This window comes from Lepisosteus oculatus, chromosome 17 (genome assembly GCF_040954835.1).
Source record: "Lepisosteus oculatus isolate fLepOcu1 chromosome 17, fLepOcu1.hap2, whole genome shotgun sequence".
NCBI classification, from domain to species: Eukaryota; Metazoa; Chordata; class Actinopteri; order Semionotiformes; family Lepisosteidae; genus Lepisosteus; species Lepisosteus oculatus.
The window spans coordinates 13026943-13046798 of record NC_090712.1 but is presented as its reverse complement, the minus strand read 5'-3'; the positions used below and the strand labels follow the sequence as shown (position 1 = coordinate 13046798).

The 19856-nt window shown below is 40.0% G+C and overlaps 1 protein-coding gene across 2 annotated transcripts in view; it reads left to right on the top strand.

The window, feature by feature from the left end:
* Positions 1 to 19856, top strand: part of msh2 (mutS homolog 2 (E. coli)) — a 43754-nt gene that overhangs the window by 9031 nt on the left and 14867 nt on the right. For both annotated transcript variants that reach the window (XM_069179881.1, XM_006638778.3), the window contains exons 7-10: positions 6817 to 7016; positions 16586 to 16695; positions 18686 to 18809; positions 19462 to 19612. In XM_069179881.1, the coding sequence (XP_069035982.1) occupies positions 6817 to 7016; positions 16586 to 16695; positions 18686 to 18809; positions 19462 to 19612 (585 nt within the window). The remainder of the gene's footprint in view (positions 1 to 6816; positions 7017 to 16585; positions 16696 to 18685; positions 18810 to 19461; positions 19613 to 19856) is intronic.

Genomic DNA, 19856 nt, shown 5'->3' with positions numbered 1-19856 from the left:
GATGGTTTTCTCTTAAAGAAGAGATGAACCCTGGGGTTTAAAGTGCTCCATGACAACAGTTCCTGCTGTAACCAGTCATGACAAGTTGTTGATACCTCCCGAGACTCCCCGCGGAATGAGGGTGTGTCAGTTTCTGTTAGTTCCACTAGCGACTCGTTTTTTTGAATAGAGATGAAACTGGAGCTGGCAGTATCTGTGAGGGAGAGAGTACGCACTAAAAACTTGTTTCGTTTTTGTTCTGTTTGGGTGCCTGTAGCAGTGAACATTAGGGAAATAAGATGGCAGTATCACAATATTTCTGCTTCATGTGTTCGATTTTTATTCACGTTGTTCCCTTCCAGTGATTGATTTTTTGGGGTGTGGATAAACTTGTTTTTAAAGCACTTGGAAGTTTCTTTATGTGAAGTAATAATCCAAAACGTGTGGTGGCTTTGTCTGTATTTTTCTTCAAAATATACAAGCCATTGGAATGAGGATTTCAGAGTCTTAGTGGAGTACCTTCTCCGTATGTTAAAAGCAAGGGAAAAATGTGATTATCCAGTAAATACACCTCCACTTGCTTTCTTTTCTTTCTTTATACCTCTACAAGTAATAGAATAAAAGTTTAAATTATCCTTGTTTACACAACTAAGAAAACTACAGTTTTTTGTGGTACTTCCTAATTTTAGTGCCGTTTCACCATTGTCACATTTCAATGAAAAGGAGGTCATTTGTACTCTCATTTGTCAGTTGATGCTGGCAAGAGAAAGGCTGCAGCTATTCAAACACAGAAAATTCTGTTAAGGTTAAGGGAATGTAATTAAGTTCAGAAGTCGCTGTGAGTCAGCTTTCCCTCCCCTCAGTAGCAGCCATTTTGACAGTGCAGTGTCTGGGCTTGTATGAGAGGTCTTTCCCGCTGTGAGGGATGGCACATGCATCTGTATGGCACATTGCAGGGCTAGCCAGGCCTGTAGCTGTAATTGATGTTCTACAGGCTCTGGTAAGCAGCATTTCGTCTCAGCTATGAGTTTGCATTCCTGTGTATGAATTTCATTGATGATTAATGTCCTTTCCAGAAGACCTGCAGTTAGACTTTCAGTCAGCTTTTACGCTCTCTGTTAATTAGGTCATGGCACGTGTGTGGCGTGGTATATTCTTCTTGCATTTGCAGTCATAATTTAGAAACACCAAGATATAAGAATGTGGTGTCTTCTACCACACCAGAACATCTTCCATTGAGTCAGTGTGATTAAGTGACACACAGGCAGACCTCATGGATTGTTTAGAGAAAATGCCTCATGTGGTCTGGAAAGCAAATGGTTCCTGTACTGTTGAAATAAGCCATCTCTGACGGGAATGCAGGGAATTATGTAAATTTGTGGCTGTAGTACATTCAGGTGCGGTTCAGTCTGGTTACCAACTACTCCATTTTTCCTTTCAGCACAACAGCAGGGTTTTTTCATTTGTCTTAATTCTTTCAAGCGATAGGTTTCTCATAACTGAATTGGAATTAGAAACATTTTACTGTCATAGGAATAATAGGAACAGGGTTGTGAAAAATACATAGTGAGGCAGTGGATTAAGAGAGGTCTGTAGTCTGAATTAATTGAGGTGTTCTAAAAATAATAATTCCTTGGCATGCTGTTAGACATAATTTTTGGTCAAACCTGTCAGTTTACCTTACACCCACAGACTAAAATTAGTAAAAATGTGATGAGCTGTAATGTTTTTCGCTCATAAATTCATGATTAATTAGTCATGATAAGTAAAACTTGTGAAGATTGAACCAAAAACAAACTTTCTTTAAGAATATTTGCTCGTGAAGTAGGTCTTGTAGCAGATGTATTCACAGGATTCATATGATTAGCCAGTTTTTTTGAGCAATTTAGCCCGTTTTCATTTCCAAAGATGTTTTTTCTTGCTTAGCCGTCTTACTGCTATTACTCCTGTAATGCTAATAATTTAAGTGTTTAAGTTGTGAGAAATATAGAGCTAATCCTAGTCTTGTTGTAAAGTGTAAAAAGACCTGGCAGTCATGCTGCAGTGTTGAAAACTGAATTGTTATATAGGTTGATGTACCTATACGTATGAATCTGTCTTCCTGGGTGGGTGAGCTAGACATTTTTTAATTTTACTATGGCAAATATCCGTACGGCCCTGACTCTTGGACTCCAACAATGCTGATTATGAACGTGGGCCAGGGGTCCGTGTGTGACCTCCCATGAATTTAAAACAAGGGGTCTAGTACCCCTGAAACTGAGTTCCACAGTCTCCTGCAGAACGCTAAAATCCAGATTGGCATGTGACTACCATTTCAGTGTTTTCTGTTAACACTTTTGGCGCTTATGTTTTCTGCAGTTGTCTGTTGCTTATTCACTCCACTAAAGCGGATGACTGTTATCTTTGGTTCCATGTTGGTTACATCTGCCCTCCTGAAACTCCCCCGGGGTGTGGAATTCTCTTTGTGTGCGTATTCATGAAAACACATTTCCCATCCACAAACATATCCAGGTTCAGAACAGGGATGAGTCAGTTTGCGATACGGTGTCAACCAAAACAGCCAGGATATGAAGAGGTCACCTGTTAAAGATGTGATTCAAAGTAAGGTGGATCTTTTGTCATGAATGAGAATTTCAGGTTCTTCAGGTAAATGCCACACGACAGTATAATGCTCTCTTGTTGAGATCTTCTGTTGTCCACTCAAGGTCAGCAAGCAATGTGGGGTGAGAGGTAAAGGTTAGCCAGAATGATTTAAAAAATTTGAAGAGGGAAAGGAGAGTTAAAAATGAGTTTTATTATTTGTTCATTCCACATAGTTTAGGGCTGAAGGTTAGTGTCTTCAGTCCTTCTTTTTTGCGTAGCTTTGCAAAGCTTTGTGTACATATATATAGCTATACATTATATTAGTATATATTACATATACCTTAGTTGTACATAATAGTTTTCTCCCCTGGAACAAACTGAAGTTTGGACTGTTTTAGGTCAAACCACATTTTCTGTTCATCTACAGTTTTCACATTTTTTAAATAAGAGTGGAAGGGAGGGGAAGTTATAAAACAAGAAAAATACACACCTACAATAGCACTCTAAAATGTGTCTAAAAACGCCACCTAGTGGTGGGACGTACAGAGTACTTGTATTTTTTTCTCTTGCTCAGTATATAGTACCTCTCTTAGCAAGAAGCCAGAAAATAATAATAATAAACTTTATTTTATATAGCGCCTTTAAAGGTGGCTTCTCAAAGTGCTTTACAGAATGAAAAAAATCTGATTTGAAAGCAAGTAGGATCTCCCAGCAAGATCATTCTAAAAACATGCTCTGAACAATACAAATTCTTCTTAGAAATCTGAAATGAGTATGACATAATTTAAGAAACTAAATGTAGGTACTGCAGGAATGGAAGACTTTAACCAAGGATCTGCTGCACACAGATCTGGGCCTATTCGATCAGTAAACAGATCAAGAGTATTTAAAAGTCTCCTAATTTTTAGTACATGCCCTGTGTCTTTCTTCCTTCTTAATTTTGTCACTCACCAGCAACGAAACAATGTATTTCTGGAAGCTGGGTACTTCAAAGACACTGGTTTTTGCTCACTGGGGACTGGCACTGTTATCTTCACATTTTAGTTCCTAGTGTTTCCTTGGCAGTATGTGCTTCGTGTAAAGTGACATACTTTGCAAGCCTGACATTTTCCAGTTGATGTGTGTTGTTACATGTTAAACAGTAACACCCTCATGGCAACAGGGGCCAAGGAAGTGGTATAACCAGTTTGTTATTCACTAATTTGTCATGTGACTTGGTTAATAAATGCAGCCCTGGTTTTGAAAACTGAGCTGTTTTTACTGGGTTTGGTGTTAGCAGATTTGTGGGTTAGCTGGTTGAGTACTGAAGGGATGACATGGGGTTATGGACTGATGCACAAGTGTAGGAATGAGTGGAGTGAATGTTGTCCAGCTTCCTTCTTAAGTGCTACGCAGAATCACCGGCTTTAAAATGTATCGTTATCTCAGTCACCTGTGCTTTCTCCTCGCACTGGAATCCGAGACAGTAAAACCTCATTGTGTCTGAGTGAACAATGGCTGCATTAAGGATCTTATTCCTCAAAGCAGTGTTTTCAAGACACAGTACAGTGAGGGAGAACGCCCTGTTATCCCACGATGGCCTGGGTTTACAGAGAGGTACTGTACCTGACATGGGTGGTTCTAGACTGAGAACTACAATCCGATGTGCACCTCATTCCCTGGCACTCCCCTGCTTCACACTAGCAACACAGCATGGGTGTTGACCAAGGTCACTGGTTGGTTAACAGGCCACCTTGTGGCTGTTCTACACATTACAACCTTGCAAACTTGGAACACTGGAACTGTCAGGTATTTAAGGAGTGTTATTATTAACAGGGTGCCCTGTCCCCTGTAGTCCTGCGATAGGGATAAGTCACGCATTTATAAACCACCCACTAACTCTGATTGCTGGCCCTAGAGGCCCTATCTCCCCATTAAAATGCACTGATTTCCACATCCGGCCTCTGATTGCCAGTATTGGGAACAGCTCACATCCCCAGAGAATGACAAAGCTATGTTCTCTCCTCGTTAACAGACCCTGATTTAGACAGATAACCTCAATATAGGAGTCAGAGGAGGAAATGAGTAACATTACCTGTGTGCAATGTCACCCTGCTATTTGAACCATTCATTTTTCTATAAAGTGAAGTAAATCAGGGTGAATTTACACTGAATGAGTGTGGATGTCTACCTGGTTAATGGCGGTATCCTTAATCCTGGGATCGGGTGTACCTCAGAGAATTGTTTCTGGGAGGTGCCTAAAACAATGAAATATCTCCTCGAAAATGTCATTTCTGGATCAACCAAACCAAGCGGGATCTTTCATTTGTAACCCTTCTTCAGTGACACTTTCCAGTATCTGTATTTTTAATGTTATTACATATGATGATAATTTCAAATGGCTTTAGTGTACACTTTAAGTCACAGTGATCCTATGGTCTATTCATATGACTCCTCCCATTCTGATGAATTAATCCTGAACAATTGCTTATTGTAAACTGTTACCAAATCTGTTTTGTGTTCTTATGTGTGGATTTACATGTATCCAGGCTGCACTATGGCTGCATACTTGTTCTGGATTTTTCCAGAATCGCTTGAGTGGTACATGTCTGTCTGCCATGACTGCAGCAGAGCTTTCAGTTTCCTGCTCTCTCGCTCTCTGGAGCAGCATCCTGGCAAATTGCCCCTAAGGCCAGCACTCAGGGAATCTGTCTCAGTGGACTCTTCGAAACAGGGACTTGAAGGTGATCGTTCCAGTAAGGTTGATGAGCTCATCTTTGTGAGCACAGAGCAGTAAGGAGGTTCCTCCTTCCTCTGCTCTCCGTGTGAATAAAGTATTTTCAGGTCAGGTTTTCTGTCATAGTAAATTCTTTGTCCAGCCACTCTATAGCTCTCATTTCATTCCCTAGAAAGACAGCCCGTGCTTTAAAAACTGGAATACGAGCAGGTCGCTTTTATGTTAAAATCAAGTCCAAAAGTTTTTTTTTTTGCAGAGCAATGAAGTTCATGGGTTTGGGTAAGTTTATAGGCAGTAGTACACAATTTTAGCAATAGGATTTAAAATCCTGTTTAACAGCGTTTCGTATATTTACTTTTCCCTCTTACTAGTGGATGCTTCTACAGTGGCTGTCTAAAAGGCTGGGAGCAAGTGGGCCCTCTGGTGGATTGCCATGGTGAAATCATCCTTCAGTTACTATTGCCAGCGGCAGGAATCGTTGATATTCTTTTAGTTCTCACACTTCTGTGAAACTTTAAGTATTTGAATTTTCAGTTGAGTTTTGCATGGTCTGAAAATTCTAGATTTTTTTTTCCCCTTTCAAATCAAAGTGGTTTAGTATAGCTTCTCAGTTGTAATATTCCAGTTTCTATTCAAACAGAACAGGTCTGATAAATATTTCCAAGGTAAAAATGTAGTTGAAGTTGAACTAAAAGATGATAATTTAAAAGTCATGGATAGTTATAAAATTATACAATAATAGCTCTTGTCCTTACACATTTGTGATAGGGGTAATGTATACAACCAAATGCCTGAAGTCTGTTGTGCTCCAGAGCTGAACAGGAAGTAACTTTTGCAGTGTACCGAGGGATGTCAGCAGGAGAAGCAGATATTTAGATATTTATTGCTCTTTGTCTACCTGAGTCTCTGCTTATACTCACTCAGAAACATGGTTAGAAACATGGTTAGGTTCATCATCTTCAGTTGTTTGTCTGCATTTATCTCTAATAGTGATCTCGGCCACAGAGTTAGCTGCCTTATCTTGTTATCACTTTATTTTTGTCATATCTATTGCTTATTTGGTGGACATGACAGGAATAACAGTCTGGTTTCAAAGATGGATCTTTTGAGTTTTTAATCCTGTAAGTGTGAGATGCGCTCACTTCACTGACACTTGAGCATTCTTACTGCCCTTCCCTGTAGACTTGGATAAAGATGTCAAATTAATGTGTCATTAATTATATTGGTATTAAATCTAACTTATTCATGTAAATTATACATATCCTTGGTACATAATAATATGAAACCTTCATGAAGAGATAATATAATAAAGAAGCAATCATGAAGTGCAAAGTAGAACAGAACCAATCACAGCAGCACCTGTCAGCTTGGCCTTGTGCAGTCCTGCTGTTGGAGCCTAATATTTCCATTAGTAAATGTGGGTGATGTGGACAGTTGCACTGTGCTTTGGGGTGGAGGGGAGTGCTCACTTCTGTATGGTCAGGGTCTGAAATGATGGTGCCCTCATTGTGTGTGTGTGTGTGCTCTCTTCCCTGCAGGCTGGACCTGGTGGAGTCTTTCTTCCATGATGTGGAGCTGCGACAGAGCTGTCAGGAGGACCTGCTCCGCCGCTTCCCAGACCTCAACCGCCTGGCCAAGAAATTCCAGCGCCAGACCGCCACCCTGCAGGACTGCTACCGTGTGTACCAGGCTGTGAGCCAGCTGCCCAACCTGGTGCTCGCACTGCAGAGATACAGCGGTAAGGCCTGCAGCACCTGGGGTCAGCGGTCTTCTGTTTTCCCTTCAAAACCACGAGAGGGTTTGTGACATTTAGCCTCTTTGTCAGCTGTGCAGGAAGCTGGTTTTGGTGGATATTTGTTGAGCTGCACAGTGATGTGCACTAAGTGTCCCCTTTAGCTTTCTCCACAATATCAGATATGGCCAAGGGAGCCCTGGTTCCAACATGTTGCACGAGCCTTTCCATCAGTGCTCTTCTCTGGCTTTTCTTACATCTGGAGCAGAGGAGGTCAAAGTGCACGTTACCCACTCTTTAGCCAGTTTCAGGCCTGACGTTTTCTCTTGACGCAGGCAGCATACCGTTCTACGTGTCTAGCAGGTGAGAATAGTTTCTCCGTTATTAGCCATGGGGGGTTGGCTTGATGAATTTCAAATTGTTCAGTGCGTTTGTTTTGTTCCTCACATTCATGACCTGTTTACTTCACTGAATCATCTGGCATATCCCTCTCCAAATCTTTATTCGTTACCACTTCAGGAGCACGACTCACAGGTGCTTGCAGCTTGGGGCTGTCTGTGTTTCTTATTAGTTTCACCACGGGTTCAGATTCATCAAAAATTGTTCTGATGCTTTTACTAAACAAAGACAACTTCTTAAGGCTTCTTTTAAAAAAAATGAAATGTATTTAAAAGTTTTTTATGCACATGACTGCTTCTACTCTTCCAGAGCCATTGTAGGAGTGCTGTAGTCTACAGTGGCAATGTGCACAGAGCATTATAGCAGCAAACCATAAGGCTTCATATCCTGTTAAGTTTTTTTTACGCTTTAAATCATTTTTTAAATTTGGAAACACAGAGGTACAATTTTACATCTCGCAACAAAGTGCCGATGCTTTGCTTCAAAGAGCACGGTTAGTCTAAAACTGAGAGGAGCTGAGCTTGCAAGATTATATTCCTATTCATGAGAGAGTGTTGTGATCTAGAGGGGTAATATGCTTAAGACTCCCTGCAGCTCCTTGCACTGTTGTTCAGTATTTCCGGTCATCTGCTTCATATAATGTCCTGTAGCCATCGGGTAACGAGAGCAAGTAGGATTACAGGGTGTCATCTCTTCATTCTCCTCCTCAAAGCCCAGAAACAAGCAATGAATTCCTTAGGAGTTACTCTGTTGGATAGCTATTGAATGTGAGGATACATTAGTCAATGGGAAGGGTATGCAACATGCACTGGTGATGTTGGATGTGGTATTTGATTCAATCTCTGTAGTGACTTCTTTTATAGAATTAAAAACAACTCATACTGTAGTTGTCGGTGAGTGTAGGTTTCCTTTTCATTTTTGTTGTCCGTTTTCCTGTGCTAAACCTTAGCCAGCTTCCTTTTTGGTGAACCAGTGGCTATTGTGGTCGAGAGTCACAGGGCTGCTGCAGTGTCTGAAAATGGCAAATGACATCAGATGAAAGTGCGTGTTGCTGCAGAGGGTTCAGTGATGTCAGCGCAGGGGTGCGGAGCCAGGCTGCAAATAGGATTGCAAGCTCTGGGCTGCGGGAGAGTCTTATGGAATTCATTATTTAAGTGTCACATAGAGTTATGATGAGAATGCACATGTAGCACTTCTTATTGGATTTTCCAGTGATTTAAAAGTCAAAAAGCCAATATCCTTTGACATTTACACATTCTGAACCAATAAATACTGATGAGCTTTGGGACTGCCTCCCCTCAAAAGGTACCATGGAAATGAGACGGAGAGGAATGCAGACAGGGTGCGAATAGCTCTAGGACCCGTTTTGTCTCTTTGGAACATGCTGTTCCTCCACAGAGAAAGCAAAAATAAGCAATGAGCTGACTGACAATCCTACTGTTAGTTGTGGAAATAATGCACCATGATAAAAACTGTTCATTTGCTGCCTCTTGCTCATCCAGGCGTGTTGTTTCAGTTTCTGTGCAGGATAATGGAAGTCTGTCCAGTCCTGCAGGTCCAGAAAGACTGTTGCATGAAACGCCAGGGAGGCTGTCAAAAAAACCTTTTCTGCGAAGAAGAATCTTAATTCAGGCCATAGAAAGTTAATGTTGTTTGGTTTGGAGTGGGAAATTTTGTGATATAAAGATGGTAGGTTTTCTTTGGATAACAATATTTTAGCAAGATTCCTGTCTAAAATTAGAAGTAATGCATCCACATTAAAGCATTTTTCAGGAGTGTTAATGCTATGTTCAGGGTTAAATGTAGAGCTTTGTGTTAGTGTTAATATTGTGGAATGTTACTCAGAGAGTCTACGTGTTTATAAGGGATCAGTTACTTTTCCTTATTGGGTATGCAACCTAACTTATATAAGTACAATATAGCATAATATAATCTCATAGATGTAGGACAGCCCTTTTATCAGTCACACCGTGTGGGAAATAAAACTTAATTACTCTACAGCAATTCCTTAGGAATGAAGATGATAATTCACTGGAAGTGAAGGTATTTAATCCATTCATCAATTTTCTAACTGCATTTCCAATGCAGGGTCATGGGGAAGCCGGAGCCCATCTCAACAAGCAGTGGGCGCAAGGCAGTATGCACCCTGGAGGGGATGCCAGCACATTGCAGGGCACACACTCGCACCAGGGTCTTTCCACTACCCAATTGACCTACCCAGTATGTCTTTGGACTGCGGGAGGAAACTGGAGCACCTGGAGGAAGCTCATGCAAATACAGAGAGAACATACAAACACCCCACAGATAGTACCCCCCAATCTGGAACTGAACCCAGGACCCCAGTGCTGAAAGGTAGCAATGCTAACCACTGTACAACTCTGGCACCCTGAGGGGTTTTCACGTCAGTTGATAAATAACTGTGACCTTGAGCATATTTTAATATGATTGCTCAGCTTTAGCAATAGGTTCCTATTACAAATTCCTTTGGAAAAAGAAATGGAACTTTTCCATGGTAATTCTGTCAGGTGTACTGTGTGGAAGTCAGTTTATCATTAGTTGGTTGAAGTTCAGCACAGAATGCAGCAGGTGGTTTAATTAAGAGGTTTAGCAGATTGTGTTGCCTTGTGGTTTTTATGATGTGCCACATAAAGTGTGACAGCAGTGTCCAAGCAGATACACAGATGTAGCTGTAGATCTAAACTTGTGAGATAACTCTTGAATCGATTTGACTCTGAGAATGTGTCTCATTAATCAAGCCCCCTCTGACAATGTTCTGAACTTATTCATCATTGTTTTTCCTCCTTTCTGTCAGCATAGGTATCTCGCCTTACATGGTATCCAATTAACAAACTAAATGCTGAGCTCGCAAGTGAATGGGAAAAGTTGTTAGTTTCCGTGCATGTATAGTTTCAAATAAGCATCATCACAAGTGTAGCTGCTGCAGGCAACCTGATCTTTCCTGATATTGTATTTTACTGAAATCATTAAAGTGTACGACATTTATTTTACACCAGCATGCCACCCTTGTGAATTTTAATATTCATATTATGTGCATTTGTGCACTGCATATCAATATGATGTCAATCCCTATATGATCTGATCCGCTATGTATAGCCGTCAAGAGTACTTATAAATTCCATAAATCATTGCACAGGGACTTCTTTGTAATCCCAGACAGCAAGAAAGAGCAAAGCTTCAACCAAAGCAGTTATACACCCAGGAAACCCAAAACAGCATTTCCTATTCTCATTTTGTACTGCATGAACCAGCCTTCATTAGTGTTTATTTCTGCAAAGAAGAGCATATTTGATTATTGCCCTCTTTGCTTTTGATTTTGCTGCATCCCTTAAATACAAATGCTTTTGAATGTTTTATGTAAAAATGCAGATTTATTCTAACAAGCGTTTGTCTAGCTGAAGGCTGCTGCAGTGCACAGCTTTGAGTTTCTCCAAGAGCTTTTTATAAGAAACCCTGTGCACTTTGTGTGCATACAGGGCTATGTATGTGCAGAGGTGATCAAATAATCTTTTGGTTTTATCTGTGAGCTTAAGGTATCTCCACCTAAGTTCTGGTCCATCAGCATGCACTGCATAGACGAATGAGCCACATTCCATTAAGGTATGCAGGTCTGTTAAAATCATTTCGAGCTGTAGACCAGAGAGGTGAATAGTTTACTCAAGTAAATAATTAGATCAACTAACCAAGTGATTTTTTTTAAATTTGTGGACTTAATTTGTGGAATTCTGGCAGTAGACAGCAGCCAGCAGCCAACATCCTTGAGATATTTTTTCTGTGATGATTAGAGTATCTATCAGGATCTTGTGCATAGTCTCTTACTCAGGTATATTGGTATTTCCAAAAGTGATAGCTGATGACTGAAGAGAGAGATTAGTTTTGACGTTTGGAGTGTACCTTCCTCATTTGTGATTTTTGGCTAGAGTTCAGAAACATTCTTGATCAAAGTATATGGAAAACACAGGCAACTTTATCTAAATTATAAAGAAACATGTTCACATCTTGTGGAGTGCACTGCAGTGCTGAAAAATTGTTAGGTGAACCAAGATTGATGAGGTCATTGTTTCCCTGTCAGTCATTTCTAAGCTACAGGCCTTACTGATTTCAAGGCTGGCCTCAGAGATTCAGTTAAAGACAAAATATCAAAGAATGCCCCTGAGACATCAACATCACAACTCAAAGGATACATTTATGTTGATGTTGCCTTTCTTTTACATACATATTTAAAAAGTGATTTGTTCGGCTTCAAGGAGAGCCCTCATGTTACTTTAATGCTATTCATTGCTTTTGTGCACTTAAAAGGCATTAAACAGCAATAAAATAAATAAAAGATAAACGCTGATTTATATTTTTTAAATATTATGTTCAGATCAGTTAATCTTGTTTCCTTATTCAGTATCTGTGGATCTGTAGCTGTGAACTGGATTAAGCTCTAGTTAAGGACACACAAGAAGTATGTGTGTGTCCAAAGGAAATCACTTCTGTCACAAATCCAGAGCAATAAGTTTGAAATGTTTGAAAATGCTGGCCATCACTGGACAAGGTTATGTGCTTTCCTTCCTTAAGCTCTATTCTAGATCCTGAGTGTAATTCAAGGCTTCAAGGCTTGTAATTCAAGGTAAAATATGCTGCCATTAAAACATATGCTGGAATGGGAGGCTGTCAGCCTCCCATTCCATGTGTTTGAGCAAATTAGTCACCGTGTCAGTCTGGCGTTTGTTAGTCAGTCAGCTTATTGAGTCCCTTGGTCAGGAGTCTTAGCGTAGTTTTAGTGACCTGAATTTTGTTGAAGTTTAGAGTGTACTTAGTCTTTTAGTTTTACTGGTGTATAGCAACAAATGTGCACTTAACAGCTGTCTTAGCTTTTTGTGAGCATTGCTTCCAGTTTTAAAATGTCAGAGAGGAGTTTGAAAAACAAGGGAATGTAAACAGCTGATGTAACAACCTTCAAAACATATGCACACACAGTTTTTATGCCCACATAAGCCTTAGCCAGATTTAAAGTATCTGGGGTTTGTTTCTTTTCAAGAAAACCAACTAATGGGGATTACAGATAATGAACATATTTCATTCATAAGCTTTTGTATGCATATCTTATTGAGTCCTCTATCTGATCCTGGTAAAATAGTGGTGTGGGAGACGGGTGTAGTATTTTAGGAATTTTATGTCCTTTACTGAATAAAATATGATACGACAAATGGAAATCAAGTTGATTATGAAAAGTGCACACCAAAAAGAGAATGAGTCTTGTTAAGCTTAAAACTTGAACCTGCTAGGTTGTTTTATTAGATTGATATTGTAGAGTAAACCATTATATAGATATGATTGTAGATGGCTAAAAAATATGCAGTAGATGGCTATAAAAGATGGCTCATAAAGACACAAGACATTGCACATATTAAAGCGCCTCTTGAAAGGCACAACTTTACAGTCATTACTCCAGCCTGCTGCAAATAATTTCTGTTGTATTACTTTGTGTATTAAAAATGCAGAAGTCAGGATCTCCCAAGGGCAAGTGGTCATTGCTGGTTTACAGCCTCTGGAACCTGTCCTCTAACCTCAAATCGATGCCTCTCTTAACCTTTCCTTTAATACTCCAAAAGTATTTTGATGGACTTGAGTTTTTAATCCCATTAAACCAGTATCCTGTAAGTATGGTGATAACTTGTGTGTTCTGTGGCGCCTTATTACATGTTGGTCATTTGATCAAGTACACCAGGTGATCCTGCTGGTGCTAATTTCTCCGTGTAGGTTAGAGAGTTTTGTCTCAGTTTTTCAGGGTGAGTCATACTGTAAATGTCAGAACATGGAGTTTGAATGAGAAAGAGGCTACAAGCGCAATGGGAGTCTCCTGGAATGTGTTGAGAGCTGAACTGTAGCTCAGTGTGCTTGCGATCATCACACAAAACTACCCTTCAATTTGCCGGTCCTCAGAGGAGCTCAGACTGGTCTTGGGTGACCGAGGAGTACCAGCACTTGTAAAAAAAAAACTGAGGTGACCAGCTGCTTCAAAATAAGTAGAACAGAGAATAATTAAAAACTGCAAAAGTCAGGCAAGACTATTATCAACTCTGATGTAGAGTAGACTTTATAATGTCAGAATCTTACGTAGGAGAACCTGACTTTGAAGAGTATTTGTCTCTGAGGTTCCCTGTGTCCACTTTGATTAGAGACAGAATGTGGATTAATGGCAAAATGTTTGTTGATTTTCCTGGCTTGTCTCTGACATAATGTGGTGATTTATGTGTGTCGCCATTCTGTTGTTCTCGTTTGCAGTGGAACCCTGATGCAGACCTTCTTTGTGTGCTCTTCTGCTCTAGGGAAGGAGCTCATTTAATTTCATTAATACAGGACATTTATCTCAACTAGGGTGCAGGGGTGCCAGATGTGGAGTTGTCAACGTCTAGCCTTCACGTAGTCTCACAGTCTATTTCATGAATCTGAGCAAGCAATGAGCAAAATGTAATAGTAAAATCACCAATTGAAATGGATTTCATACTAGAAAGATATAAATGTGGGGAAATGTGTCATAAACCTATTTAGCAATCTTGAAGAAATTGCTCAGGAGCCTGAATGCCTTTCTGTGGCGAGCTTTGTAAATGGTACAAACCCTTATTTGTTTAAAAAACAGAATTACAGGGAGAGATTAGGTCCAGCAATGTTGAAGTTTTGACAATTTATAGGTAATTTGGGGTTTTATGATTGTGAAGGCCAATCACACAGTTAGCAAGTGCAAGGAGAGTTAGCTTTCTTTTTTTGCTCTTGAAGACGATCTTTAAGTCCTCTGTGTCACTATGACAAGCTCCATTTTTAAGTTAATTTTCCGGGAGATGTGAAGACCATAGCTGGCTTTGTGGGCCTGAATGCCACAGTGAGGAGGGTCATGACCTTTGGAAGGACACCCAAGGTACGTGCTATCATTGCCCTAATCCTGTGCTTTCTGTTCAGCCTCACAAGTCATAAATTGTGGCCAGCAGCAAAAGTATTGATTGAAGCAGAAAGAATAAGGATAATAAATCAGATATTTAGTCTTTGGAACTTGGTGGGGTTTGCTTTGTTGTTATAATATCTTTCAGGACTTAACGGTTTTAAATCCTTTTTTCCTTTGTGTGATCTGGTCATTAAGCAGCTGAATTCAGGGACTGAGAAAGATTTAAGAGACAGAATGGGGAAGCAGTGTCCATCTGCTCTGCTGGCTTAGGGAAGAATAGTTCTGGACAAAAAAGCTTGTGTTTCCAACCTAATTGTTACAGATTGCAAATAATTTCTCATTTGGGAAATGAATATCATGGAGTGCGAGGGTTGGGTTTTTTTAGACCAGTTTCCAGCATTTTCGAGTGTGTGAACTTTTTTTCAGTTTCCAGACATTTTGCTGAGCACCACATGTTGCTGTTTTTTCTATACTGCATCATACAAGGAAAACTGACTTAATAAAGAAATAATCTGCAGTAAGTAAACATTTCTAAGGCGTGTATCTTAAATTGTGACATTCTTATTCATTATAATATATTTGTATAGCAGTGCATGTATGTGTATGTGTGCTAAGTGGCTTAATCAGGTGGCTGGTGGTATTTTGCTGACTTAGCCTTGACACGGGATCCATATCACAGTTCTTCCTTATGTGGACCCCGTGTATCACAGACCACGAGTTGAGAACCTGAGTGGAACAGGGCCATGGTACAATGGCCGCCAGACTGAGAAGGTCATTCCTGAGGATGTACAGTTTAAAACTGAGTGCTTTTTCTGTCTGTCTGGTAGTCTCTTTGCCTGCAACCTTGGCTTGTTAATGGTTATTGTCCAGTCAGCTGGTCTCTGTGGGAGTCTAGATGCAGATGTGCTACTGCAAACATCTTTTACATTACTGTTTGACCTGACATGGACAATATGACACATAGTGCCTTACAGTTTGATCAGGAAAGTTAGAAAGGTTAGAAGTGAGAGGAGGCCTTCTGGTTTATCTATCGCCTTGGTTGCTGGTAGTTAAGTCTAATAATCTACAATGTATTTGTTAAAGAGGCAGAAATCTAAACTGCTTTGCTTCACTAAAAAAAGCAATGTAGCAAAAAAAGCTTAATTCTACCATTGCATGTATTTTTCAACTGTACTGGTTACAAAGTATCAGTGATAGTGTGCATTTAACCTCCCTGAATGTGGGCCAAGTACAGCAATACATCTTCAGCTCGCATTTGCAATCTAGAGTGAGATTCCTCGGTGATTCAATAGTATTTCATGGCAGTAGCTGAGTATGTATTGATCAGGGCTGTAAAACCTGTTATCACAGCAGCAAATGGTGATGCACTCAACTCCCACACTTCCCATTAAAACATTTTGTCAGTGGATTGCTGTTTTTTTCTGGGGGTCAGGTATGATGGGAGCATCTACATTTATATGATGATGATCTTGAAAATGTAAAAAGCTAAATGTTGTTTTTACAGATTGTTCATTGTCTGTGTATGTTCTGTAAACTTTATTTTAAAATAACTATGACTTGGAATAACTGCTGGAGGGCAGAGAAGGGAACAGCTGGCTACAGAGTAAGTGAGCTGCTAATAAGGCTGTCAAGAGGAAAACAAATCCAGGAGTGGCAGGCCAAGAGCAATCAAGATAAAACCAGCTGACAAGAACATCTGACCAGCCGTGATTGGCACATATTACACATTTTCAGTTTTAGAAGATGAAAACTAAATGCAATTTGATTCCGAAGGAAAAAAATCTTCACATTCTATTGAGCAGCAGAAGATGTATAATGTTCAATATGTGTGTACCATTGTTCTTTTTAGTACTTTTGGCACGCCAATGAACTTGAGAACATCACAGCTTAATTTACATTGCAGTTATCTGTGGTCTTTGATTAAGAGTCAGAGTTTTTTGTGTAGTAAGAGTGTTTGTTTCCTTGTATGCTGGAATGTTTATCTCCTGAGTTGCGGGTAAAAAGGGAGATGAAGTAGAAATATAGAAATACAAGAAAAGGTCTAAGTTCATATTGGGCCCTTTGACTTCTTATCTGTGGTTTAGGCCTACCTTTAGTGTTTGTTACTGGTCACAATTTCTTTCTCTATTAAAATACCTAATATTACATTTACAATTACATTTTTAATTCACAGCATTCAGTGTTTTTGTTGCTAATTGCTTTTTACTTTTTAACCCTGTTTATCTTGCAGGAAAGCATCAGATACTTCTAAATGCTGTTTTCATCACTTCTCTCAATGACCTTACCAGTGATTTCTCCAAGTATCAGGAGATGATAGAAACCACTTTGGACATGAACCAGGTATACCATTACTGTAGAAGGAAATCATTCTCCTAGGCGTCAGAATACTTTCTTCGAATGCTTCCTAAAATGTCCTTTTTCCTCAATAGTAATTTACTAATGAGCATCGTGTAGCTCCACTGAAACTCAACATAAAATGGCGTAAAAGTCACAAAATGTGTCAGTATTATTATGGAAGTCCATTATGCCTGGTGCTTTAAATTATATCAAATACAGTTGCCTATTTTCAGCTTTCATGCATCTTCCATTTGAAACGTGTTATGGTGGTTTATGGTGTATTACACTTTCTGCACAGGCTTTAAAGTGAATAATAAGCTCAAAGCTGAGAGCAGCAATGGAGATGTGTCCTCTCAAGCCTGCACAGCGTGTTGTAGCTCATCAATGGGCCGTGTTTTTTCAGCCTGCAGTATACACTGCACTGCAAAACACTGTTTAAAACTAGACACCTGAAACAGAATAACCTGCAGTATAAAGGAGTGAAAGAACAAAGAAAGTAGCCCAGTGCACTTACGGAAATCTTTTTTTAATAATCTTGACAGAAGAGGGCAGTGTTCCTATAGCTACCTGTGGACCTATAAATCATAGTGTTGCATAAGAAGTTAATAGATATAAACTGACTTTGTATTGCCTGGTACATAAACTGGCCTTGAATAGGTTCCTAATTACAATGGAATCATGCACATATTGTTTCTTAATTTTATTTTATTCCAGTTTGAATAAAATTAAATATATCCCACATTATGTAGATTTCTTTACTGACAGCCCACTAAAAGGCTCTTGGGGAAAATCTGTTTCAAATATAGTGATAAGTTGACTTGTTCAATGGTGTCAGGCACAAAGGTTGTATTTTTATACTACTTATTTTATGAAAAATGTATTTGAGTAGTCCCACCACTGCTTTTGCTTTTGGCTCTTAAAAGGGGCTGGGATCGTTAAACCACATTTGGGAATAGAACTGTAAAAGGAGATGACAAGGAAGAACTGTCATTAGAGATCACTGCACTGCAGAATCTCAGATGACATTTAAGGGCTGTTAATTCCCTGTAAAATGTGAAAGACATTTTTTACTTGTTAACCATGCTAATCTTCCTTTCTTTTAACCTGCTGCCACATTAGATTAGGAGGAGACAGACTGACATTTTCTACTTGCTGAGGCACAGTCTTTGGCTTCAGAGGAGGGCCTTATCAGCAATAACACCTTATTACTGTTCTGGTTTCTTAATACTATCAGCTGTTAATTACACAGCAGTCCTGCATCTTAGGCCATCAAAGGCTGCATTTTCAAAGCTGTCGCTAGACTGTCCTGTTGCTGCCTTTTGCCCTCTGTGACTCTCACTTCCATATCAGTGAGTGTCTGTATGGGGTTTGGTGAGTTTAATTTTCTGTCTGCACAGGGATAGTTCTATTAATGTGTGTGTGAAGACTTCAGAAATACCTTAAGAATCTCTTTATTTGTGAGCCTTAACAACTGCTGAGACCAAATCCTGTCCTCAGCCTTCACTTCATCAGAATTAAGGGTTAATAGCTGGAAGCCCTGAATAGGTAACAGACTTCAGGGCCTCTGTATGGCTAAAACCCCTATAAACCCAAACCCACTATAAATATAACTCCTAATGTGCTGAATTTGAATAAGATATAAGATAAGATCACTTTATTGGCCATATACAATTTCTTGTATTAGGAATTTGTCTTTTCGCATACCCCAGCTTGCTCTCCATGAGACACACAGACAGGAAGAGAAGCTCGGGGTCAGAGCGCAGGGTCAGCCATTTATACAGCGCCCCTGGAGCAGTTGGGGTTAAGGGGCTTGCTCAGGGGCCCAACGGAGTAGGATTCCTCTGCTGGCCGCAGGATTTGAACCGGTAACCTTCCAGCCACAGGCGCAGACCCTTAGCCACAGAGCCACTGCACAGCCCTGTTATGGAGATGCCTCGTGCTGCTAATATAGATTGTACGCTTGTCTGTGTTTGACTTCGTTCCTTCTCACCAGGTGGAGCACCACGAGTTCCTTGTGAAGCCATCTTTTGACCCCAACCTGAGTGAGCTGAGGGAGAAGATGGACCAGTTGGAGAGCAGCATGCAGTCGGCTCTGAACAGTGCTGCCAGGGAGCTAGGTGAGACCTCTGTTACTGCGCAGTCAGCGACCTGATGTACTGTAACTCTCATTTTAGCCTGCTGCCAAGCTGAATCAGTGCTGATTTTCCCACCTAATTAATTTACTTTGGAGAATGTACTTTGCCTCTGTGTTAATTAAGGATGTGTACCACTAACCCATCCACCTGCTATTGGCATTATTTACAGGCAATTGTTAAAGTGCATATAAAAAAGCTTGTGTATACTGCATTTCTCCAGTGAGGAAATGTTCTCCTCTTGCACTGCAGCTGTTACTCAAGATTGCATGTGAAGCTAAAATACTTTTAAGTCACACAAATCTATGTCAGATATAGATCTTATGCTGTTACCAGATATCATCATCTCTCACCTGCTAAGCTCCTAATGGACATGCTCTCTGACAGCTGATAGCTCTCCCATTCACTGCTCTAGTGAAAAGGATGTTGCTGCACAGTACAATTGCTTGTGTGAATTTATTTTCTTAAACAGGCAGGTGTTCCACCTAGTTCTGTCCTTTGAGAAGCTCCTGTCTTTGAATCTTGGAGCAAATACTTCACTAAACAGGGTCAGACCTAGACAGTTAGGAGTAGTTTGGAGTTTTCTGTCCCTGCTTGACTGAATCTGCTTATTTGGCTGAAAGTGTCTTTGTTTCAGGTTTGGATGCGGGCAAGACCGTGAAGCTGGAGTCGAATGCGCAACTGGGGTATTATTTCAGAGTGACCTGCAAGGAGGAGAAAAGCCTGCGGAACAACAGGAAGTTCACGACCCTTGACGTGCAGAAGAATGGAGTGCGTTTCACCAACAGGTGGGCAGAGTTGTAGCCTTCTGGTACGGTTTGTGAACATGTTCATTTAACATAATAAAATGTTTATGTATAACATGAGGTGAAAATAAGTAACATTTTGAAGTATAATTATGTTTAGAGCCAAAAGCTCCTCCAAACAACTATCTCCAGTCACAGAAAAAAACCAAAATGCATTTTGTTTAATTTGGCTTACTGACATAGGAAATAAAGACTTGTGTTACATTTTTATTCCTCTATTTTAGCC